The following is a 9,878-nucleotide window of genomic DNA, read 5'->3' on the forward strand; positions in this document are numbered from 1 at the left end:
AAATTTATTATAAAAAAATTAAATATAATAAAAAAAATATAAAATTTTATAAAAAGAAAATTTTCAAATTTATATAAACCTTCTGATAAAAAAAACCAAATTAATAAAATACTTAATTGAATTACTATAAAAGTTGATATAAAAATTGCTATTAAAAAATTAGTAATAAAAATTTCAGTAATATTTGTAAAGATAAAATATTTTAACATATTTTTATTAAGTAAATTATTAACTAATAAATATATTAATTGATCTGAAAAATAATATGAAATTATAAAAAGATAAAAAAAAGTAATTAAAAATATAATAAAATCTCGCTACTATATGAATTTAAATACCAGAGGTGATTTACGGAATCGCATGAGTCACTTTCTGTGTCATGCATGCCTTCTTCGAGGTGAGTCTGCGCGTCAGATAGAGCTACCTGATCTATATAACGTGGTTTTGGAGCACGAAGGGCTTACATAATGTCGAGCATTGGTAATGATCATGGAGCAGGACAAGGCAAATCAGCTTGGTCGACGTAAATTCGGATATTGTATTAGACATCGCAGCGCAGATGCTTGTCCTATTGGCGCAATTGCGGCTGGATGGTCTCTTCCGGCAGTGTTCTCATTCGATGAAGGCGTTCTTCCTTCCACTTCTAAGCGCAATTCAACCCGGATGTTTATGCCGGACAAACCTCACCGGTATGGCACGAAAATATTTATGTTGTGTGATGCAATAACAGCATACTGCCACAGGTACTGTATTTTTAACTTATGTCGTAACTTACGCCTTTTGAGTTTCTGTCTAACATCTATGTTGTAACGTAATAGATTCGAAATGTACGCTGGAAAACGAAATGCTGGAGACACTGGCGACTCTTCATTCGACCATAAGACAGGTGCTGCGGCGGTTGTTCGTAACCTGAAGAGCGTGCTTCACGAAAATCGTCGCCATCTGTGGCACTTAGTCGTGATTGATCGATTCTACTCGTCAGTCCTTCTTGCGATCGAGCTCCTTGGTATGAGTGTTTACGTGTTGGGCACTATAATGACGGACAGACTTGGCTTTGACAATAATGTCAAAGCGACTAGGAAGACACGACCGGCAAGCATTCCTCGAGGGGCGTTCACATTCTCCCGTTCTATTGCTGTCCCAAGTATGGTGGCATACCAATGATGGGACAGCAAACCCGTGCATTACTTGAGCACGGGCTCTGTGATGTCGGCTTCGTCAATCAATAGGAATGTGAAGCGCGTGGGACAAGTTACTGTGCCATGTCCTGCAGCTGTGACGGATTATCAGCGCTGGATGGGAGGAGTTGATATTCATGATCAACTCCGCCTCCAGAAGTTCTCGTTACAGACGTCGACCAAGTTCAAGAAATACTACATGAGTTTGTTCTTGGGGCTCGTCGACCTAGCGTTAGTGAACGCATACATTTCACATAAGGAAACCGCACGAATTGCTGGAACGGCGGCGACGAGGCGTGGAGACTGGTATTGCATCCTTCAGAATCAGCTTCTCCAGCTCAAGGCTGAAGACTTTGATGGTGTCGTGGCGACTCCACCACCGCTACGCCAAAAGCGCCAACGTGCTCCAGTGCGGCTTACCCATGAAGTGGAACAGTCGGAAGATTGGGTGACTGTCAGCGGTGTGCAAAAGCGACGCCAGCGATCCTGTAAAGTCTGCGCATTACTCAGGACCGACAAAAAAAAGAAATCTTACGCTACGACTTTCTTCTGTGAGCGCTGCTCGCTGGACAACGCCAAATGATGGCTTTGTAGCAAGATCCGGCATACCTACAGGGGTGAAGCAAAGACCTGCTTTGCAATCTGGCATGCCGATTTTGACTGCGGTCAGGCGATCCCTGTCACCTTAGGGAAACGAGTTGTGCTGCGGCGTCCCGGAAAGAAAGCTGGACTGCGGAAGAACACTCGCCGAGAATTACAGCTTCACAACGGGGAAGCAGCCGACGAGGGGTCTGGAAATGATAATGACAAAAAGTAGTGAGACCAGTTTGTGCACAAGAGAAGTGATGAAATGCCAGGTGTCAGATTTGATTTGTGGTAGCTTATGAGTTGTAATGCAGTTTTCGCAGATTTGATGCACGGGTTGCTGCGTCTTTTTCCTTCTAGGTGCCGGCTCTCGCGCCCTTTCTTTCATCCATCGGTGTCAGTTACGACATTGAGCTAGTGATGAACACAAGAAAGGAGTATAACTTACGACATTCCTCAGTAAACCTGTTCAGATTTAATATCGCTTCCCGCAGACGTCTATGCACATCATACAGAACCAAAGTAACTACGCACGTCGTAAGTTACGACATAACAGTACCGTGACTTATACGTTAGCTGTCATAAATTCCGGGAACCAAGGGGTTAATTAAGGGCAAGAGTCCTTGTCGTGTCACAAGACAATCGTGCTGTTTGGATGAACAATATTAGTGACGTTTTTGTATCAATTGACTAGCCAATCAAATCGCGTAATTTAGACCTGTATTTTATGCTCATAAAATAAAAAAGCTATTGACATGTGAATTATATTTCGCTCATTTGTTTTTCTTTACCAACATGTACAGACAATCCTCTCGGTAGTAATCCCCAGACTTGGAATACAGACGACCCTCTCTGTATTGATAGCGTGGGGAGGCCTTCACAAAAAGGCGTTGTACCCACTAAAAGGTACACACAACACCGGGTGCCGTCGTTACGCAAAGTGGCTTAATTGTTGCCCGGCTAGCGATGGCATTTATCAGCTCTTCGCCCACCACTGCAATTCCGCGTACACTTTCGCCCACTAAGGCCCCACCCACGTCGCGAAGCAGGCTAACGAATGAACAGCGATGGCAGATCTACCACTACAAAACCGAGGATCCATCATTGAGCCAGGCCCAGCTTGCGTTGTGGACTCAAAACGTGTTTCAGCTAATACAGCGCGCTTTATCATAGGCAGCGATTAGAATCGTCCTAAAGCACAAGCCTTTACTCGAAGCTATACCATTGGAAGCTCTGACTGCAAAGTCGCACCGCTCGGTCCGCTTTCCACTACTAGACTCAAATCGGGTCGGCTGCTGGCTTACTACATGTAGTGCATGTAAATATGGATCTGAACGTTTGTCACCTCTAAAATCAAGAAGCAACATTCTCCAGCCGACCCTGACAGAACGGACCAAGTATTTAGTTATTCACCTCTTATTAACAATATCCACGATTTTTTTTATCAATACTCATTAGTGAGTATTGATAAAAAAATCGTGAAAAAGGTCAGTTTATCCTAAGTTTCTAACAAGCGGTCAGGTTATTTGGAGGAGATTACTATTGGGGAAATCAACCCAGAGATGATCGTCTGTTCACCTTAAATGCATGACCAGCGGCATACAAACTCATACATGTATGTAAAACGGAATTGGTTAAGGCATTTATTTCTAATTTTACGTTTTTAACGATAATTAAGCAGGACGCCGGGAGGATCCATATCTTTCCAAACTAATTATAATTCTCATGCGCGCTGCTGGCAATCCTCTCAGCGCTGCTTACACGACATCCCAAAGGTGAGCAGAAAACTTTAAAATCCACTGGTACGTTCTCCCTGATAACCCAGACTATGTTCAATAAGTGACGCGTGTTGCCGCATGCGATGGAGAGTAAACGCGAGGAGTAGCTGAAACATCGCCAGCTTTATATTTGTCCGGTCCGAAAAAGAATTAATAATTCTTTAAATCAGTGATAACTTCGGTCAGACAGCTCCGACGGAAGCTAGTTTGAAAGCTCTTCTTACTATGCGTCATTACGATTCTTTATGAGCAAATTTCCCGCCAATTTTGCCGATACCCGACCATTTGAACTTTTACAAAAATAATCAGAATTAAACTTTAAAATATACAAGAAAAAGTGCAAACGGAGCTTAATCTAGTGGTGTATCACTAAAAGCCATTGAATCCATTTTCGTGTCAATTACTCTCAATCCGTGTGCACTCAAACGAACTCTTTTTAACCAATCGTTCCCATGGACATTGACCAATCACACATGCGAGTTTTCTTTTAGAAAAACCAAGCTGGTAATAATTTTTCGGACCGAAGAATTATTTTGTTATGGCGCAATTGACTTTCCCTTATAAGAATATAAAGCACCCCCAACGATATGATTACCGAGCGGATTGTCTTTAGAAAATTCAGATAATTTAGAAATTTCAGATGAATCTTATTATTCACACGGACAACGCTAACCGCTGGACTGGGGCACGGGTGCAGAATTGGGTTTGACATTTGCGAGCACTGCACAAACGACTTTGCATCTCTGGTATCCTGATGGCCACCGTCACCACGGTTTTTGTTAAGCAATCCTGACTTTCGCTGGCACTGAGAAAATCGACGCCGCAGATATCCGAGAGTGGCTATTTTAATTAAAATATAGTAAAGTGACGAGGTCAGGATGATAGCGAAGAGGTGATGTGCGATGCTCTGAATTGCCGACGTGAAGAATCAGGAGCACTAGGCGAAGGAATATTGGTCAAATGTTTGTTCATGACAACTTTGACTTTTACATTCAATATTCACCTACATGTCCGCCACTCCTTGCCATTTTCAGCAGTATTTCTGCAGTGTCTCATCCACCAGCAGATTCTCCATTGCTTCATTGCTGGTCGAGATGTAAGTCGACATAGTACTCACTACAAACTTGACCAAGCTGGAGCTTTTGCTTATCTTCGGGTCCGAAACGTATGGAGTGATATTGTAACTCGTCAAGACACGCGTGAAAGCCTCACCAATATCACTGCCACTATCCGACGAATTTTCCTCAACAGGCTTCATCAGCACACAGCCCTTGACCAAGAATTGCACGCCGCAAAATCGTTCTTCCTTTGGCTCCAAGTAAGTGTTCCAGACGATCACGATGCGGTGATCTTCCACGTGCCGTCGCACAACCTGCTGCATGTGAAACATCGCACTCATGTCGGCCTTAGAGTCGATCATCTCTAAGCCGCAGCTCTCTCTAACCGTGTCGCCCGCATTCTCATCCCGTTGTTGGCCTCTGTATTTCTGCCAGCGTCTCCACCACGCGTCACCGGTTGTGTGCAAGCCGAATGGAAATATATTTCGGTCGAATAGCTCCACACTCGTGTCTTCACGCAGCAAATGTTTGTGCGTTTTAACGCCCAAAGGTAAGGGAGAGTTGGTCTCCAACACCGATTCCGCCTCGTGATACAAAACCTCGACACCAGCGTCCAGATCTTGAAATATCCGGTCAGTCAGGTGATTGACGAATTCTGGCGGGATCTCGACTCTTCGAATATATTTGCCTGCTTCGGGTGCGAACTCTTGGAATGACCACCGCTTAAGCAGGGTTTTCCCAATGCTTTTCGTCATTCTCTTCTGTTTGCTATATCGTTTCTTGAGTCTGAAGTTCTCTTGCTCTGCTCTCAGTCGGCGATATAATTGTCGGGCGCAAACGTCCTCCCACACCGCAGGAAGTGTCGTGTCACTCCACTCTGAATCTTGTGACAGAGAATGGTTGGTGCCATTCTGTAGCTGTTGCAATTTCAGCTCCAAATCTGAGGCCTCCACGCGCAGACGCTGAAGCTCCCGTAGTAGCTTGAGACGTGATGAGTTCGGGTAGTAGCTACGCTTCTGAGGTGTGCAAGTCTGGTTAGTGGATTTTCCTGGTTCAAGTGTAGGCAAGCCGTCATCGAGTAAGTCGTTGTTGGTATCGTCCAGTGCTAGGCCGATGGAGTCTATATCGCCATTCATATTCCGGAGAAACGTGGGGAGCCCTGTATGCTCATCGATAGTCACCAGAGCGTCTGTCATCGGCATCGAGCCAAAAAGTAAATGTGAAGCTCAGAACTGTCTAACAACCACAACTAATTGGTTCACCGGGAGTTTGATAAACGAACTTTTATTTAAGAAATTGGGTTTCTTGACGAAACCCAAGAATGATAGTTTCCACGATTTGCAGGAGTCAACAACCAAACCCTCGGCAACTTTCGGGCTGCACCTGTACTGTATTAATACCTCAGGAGAGTTTGTGGCATATGAAGCAAGAAAGCCAGCGTGGCTGGTACTGGTGGTTGGACTCCAACCCCCAACTTGGAGAGGTTCTCAGTTCACAAATTTTCGCCTGCACCTAAAGCACCTGCCCTGCCACTCCCGGGTTTCATCTCGATCTCAAGATCGAAATTGAAGCTGATTCTAGACGATCTTACTGAATATATTTGTGTGTTTTGGTCCCCACGACTGTCAGGAAACCAGCACTATCATAGAAAGCAGTATTATTAATACACGACGTTACAAAAAAGAAGAAGAATGCCATCCATTTTAATCAATTCCAAAGTCATGAATGAATGCCTGCTTTAAAAAATTGGTTAAGTAACAAATGCTCTAGGAATTCTTCAAGGCTAGGTGCGCAACTGTCAGTGTGCAGATTTTTTCTTTTCTTTTAAACTAAATAGTGGTAACAAATATCCAAAAATCCTGGATAAAACGTCTATTAGAATCAATCAATAACGCGTCTGAGTGCAATGGGCGTTGGTGGCTTATCTCTCCCTCGAGGCTGGTTTGTAATGCTGTTGCACGTCAGCTTCGAAGGCAGTGCGATCATACTTTGCCAAAATCTGCTGGGCAGGGGGTGTTTGCCATCGGAGAAGCATGTAGGTAAAACAAGATATTCTCGTCATATGTACTATTAATAGTTCTGAATTGCTGCACAACTAAAACCCAATTTGATAATCATTGTCGATATCACGACGAAAGCTTCCCTATTGAAGTACACGTATTTAGAGACTACAAATGTTTTGGGTAACTTTACTGTAAAAACAAATCGTATTATGTGTGAATTGATTACTCTACGGCTACATAATAATCATCGCTATCATCATCATGATCCTGGTCGGGTTGGGTGACGCCCCCTTAACTCAAGGCTGAGCCAGCCAGCTCAGGCCTTCCGACGGGTGCTTCACAGCATCCGCCAGTCTTTGACGGGTTTCTCCCTCGCCACACTTCTCTCAGCGCCGCTTAATGGGCTCTGGCCGAGAGAAAAGAGAAACGTGGAGAATGAGAGATAACCCGACGCATGCGGAAGTTGATCCACCTCGGTGGCAAGACGACTCGCGAAACGCGTTCACTTACATAAATATGATCATCAAAACAACCGCTCATCTAAACAGCGCGACGGTTCATTAGCAGCTTCAAAAGCAACATGGTCATTGTTTAACTTCACTTAAGAATTTAAGAAACTACTCGTATTGAAATACCGCTATGACCGCTGGAACTCAAGCAACCATCGAAATCCGACAGTATCGTCCAGAAGATCATGCCCAAGCTACCAATTCCTACGTCGAGGGCATGCTAGCTTTGGACCCTAATCCAGAGTATCACTACCTGTGGGGAGAGCTTCTCCGTAAGGACCTGACGAATGACCTAGCTGACATCGAAGGCAGTCACATGGCTCCAGGTGGAAACTTCTTTGTCGCTGTGGTGACAAAAGACGGGTCAAGCAAGGTCGTGGGCATCATCGGACTGCTGCGCGAATCGGAGGACGTTGGGCAGATTCGACGCGTGGATGTAGATTCAAACTACCAGCGCATGAGTATAGGCCGAAAAATGATCGCAGAGCTGGAGAGCTGGGCCAAGCAGAACAAAATCAAGCGTGTCTTTCTGAGTACTGGCGCAAACAGTGATGGACCAAAAGCATTTTACACATCGCTGGGGTATACCAAGCTGGATGAGATCCTGTACAACTGGACGAATCCCCAGTATCTTCGCCTCGTCAAGTTCGTCAAACGGTTGTAGTTTAGTGTGAAACTACAAAAAGCTATATATTATATACAACGTAGTATATAGCTAGCATCTGCAAAAGAGATTGAATGCATTGAAAGCTATCAAAATTCCGAAAATGTTACCGATCCGCTTCATAAAGGTAAGTTTTCGAATGTTCAGCAGGAGATCCATTCTAAAATGAAAATACCTGGATTTATCGTGCTTTTCATTACAAGCTAACTAGGTGACCGCGCCAACTGCGTGGTTTACACTTAAGCATTTTTTTTAGCTAAATGTACTATTTAATCTACATGTCTCACTGTTGGACTTCCGATGAATGCCCACCAGAAAACCACTGGAGTGGATAGCGGCCTCGTGACCGGATCGAGTCGTCACGTACTTCCCAATTTACTCCTTAGCCATTAATACACTTGGCAAAACCTTCCAGTGGACCGCACCCGCACATCTTGGTGTTATAATAACCTCCTGTGACGTACTACAGTTGTTCAGATTTAGAAAGATATAGTGATTTATTTCCGTGGCAACGATTTCACAGTATTTTGGCATCTACCGCGGGTTTTGTGGCGACATCAGCGCGATATTTGCAGGCGAGTTCGCGTTCTGCTGCAGCCGTTAACCGCGACAGCTCAATTATAAATTCAATTTTTCATGTTCAATTATAATAACAACGTTAGATTCACTTCTACAGCAGATAATAATAATCCGTTAGTAAATTATAAGTTTTTTTTTAATTCTTTTAAGACAAAAAATACTAGCTGATTTATCCTCAAAAGTTTTGATGTGGTCCTACATTTTCGGACAGAGGGTAGTCATTTTTAGCCATAACGTTATCAGATTTATTATTATAATACATGCATTATTAATCCACTCTTTAAAACCACTCTGCCGTTGCCAATCGATGGATTGATCCATTACTGCCTTGAATACCCACTTTGACGCCAGTCCATGTAACATGTTGTCTCAAAGGTACTTTGAGACTCGAGCAGCCCCATCAGCATTCGTAGAACGTTGTCCTCGCAACAAGCTTGAATTCAAATCACGCTTTGATCCCGTCATAAAATTCGACAAGAGCTCCTTTGCTCGGCTTTTAGTAAGCTCTCACGTACCTCGCCAACGTTTAGACTTTAAAGTGTTCCTAAATCACCTTAAAGATCGAATCCAAAATCACTTTCTTGCCTCCTGAAGTGAGCCACACAAAGGTAGAAGATCCTGCAGTGGGAAGTGAGCCATGGAGCGAAGCGCTTTATGGCTTGCAGCCGTCGTCCCAGCAGTGGCGCCGCACGATAAACACGTGTTGGCAATGGCGAGCCAAATACTGTCACGTCGAGAAAACTGTGGCACTCAATTTTTGTCTCACTTTTAGACATCCTTTTTGTCATTGATTATAGAGTATCACGTCTTTCTTAATTTCTGACTCTATTTTCTGACTCCTGGTAGGATCCCCACGGTGTAGCTGCCTCCTCTTCCGCCACGCTTCACTTGCCCTCTCTGCCCATTGCAGCGATGTCTCTGGCGGCCGTGGACGACGAGCAGCAAGCGCGACTATGCGGACGTGCACGGGCCAAGGAGATCTTCCAGCCGATGCGGTGGAAGCGTATTGGTACACTTCCAGACGAAGCTGCTAAGCTCTACGAGAGCGCTCGACGCTCTGCGACCCGCTGCTACAGTCTCCGAGCTGTGAAGCCTCTGCAAGCTTCATTAGACGAGGTTGAGGCGGTTCTAACGGGACAAACAGCGCTCCTCGGGAGAGATGACACACCTTCGCTATTGGCGCGTCTACTACCGGCCACGTACGTGTCTGGTGGACGTGTCGCTCGCTACCCGACGCTCGAGCACTCGACAAGTGAGCGAGAGAATGTGGCACTGCAATACGCAAGACTTAAGCCGTATACAGCCCAACATCCTGGACAAGAGACTAAGAACGCAGTTCTTCTGGCGTCTGTGGACAACTATGTGCTGCTGGGCTACACGCTGTCCACAAAACTGCAACGCTCGGATACGAGTAAAAGGAAGACGTCCGAGTCGTCTACACCCAGAACAGCGAGCTCTGTGCCCTCGTTACTCCACTTATATCGCCCTGTCAGCGCTCCATCTTTCGCTGAAAGAAGACACGAC

The 9,878-nt window shown here is 44.8% G+C and overlaps 2 protein-coding genes across 2 annotated transcripts; both read left to right on the plus strand.

Annotated features, from left to right (window-relative positions):
- Positions 1-7,241: 7,241 nt before the first annotated feature.
- On the plus strand, positions 7,242-7,775 carry PITG_21717 (acetyltransferase (GNAT) family, putative; the record flags this gene model as incomplete). The annotated part of the gene is made up of 1 exon (XM_002894902.1): positions 7,242-7,775. The coding sequence occupies one exon, from the start codon at positions 7,242-7,244 to the stop codon at positions 7,773-7,775; it is 534 nt and encodes a 177-aa protein (XP_002894948.1).
- A 1,491-nt stretch (positions 7,776-9,266) lies between these two features.
- On the plus strand, positions 9,267-9,865 carry PITG_21718 (uncharacterized protein; the record flags this gene model as incomplete). The annotated part of the gene is made up of 3 exons (XM_002894903.1): positions 9,267-9,606; positions 9,658-9,812; positions 9,848-9,865. The coding sequence occupies 3 exons, from the start codon at positions 9,267-9,269 to the stop codon at positions 9,863-9,865; spliced, it is 513 nt and encodes a 170-aa protein (XP_002894949.1).
- Positions 9,866-9,878: the final 13 nt, after the last annotated feature.

Source organism: Phytophthora infestans, genomic scaffold (genome assembly GCF_000142945.1).
Source record: "Phytophthora infestans T30-4 supercont1.353 genomic scaffold, whole genome shotgun sequence".
In the NCBI taxonomy this organism is placed as follows: Eukaryota; Oomycota; class Peronosporomycetes; order Peronosporales; family Peronosporaceae; genus Phytophthora; species Phytophthora infestans.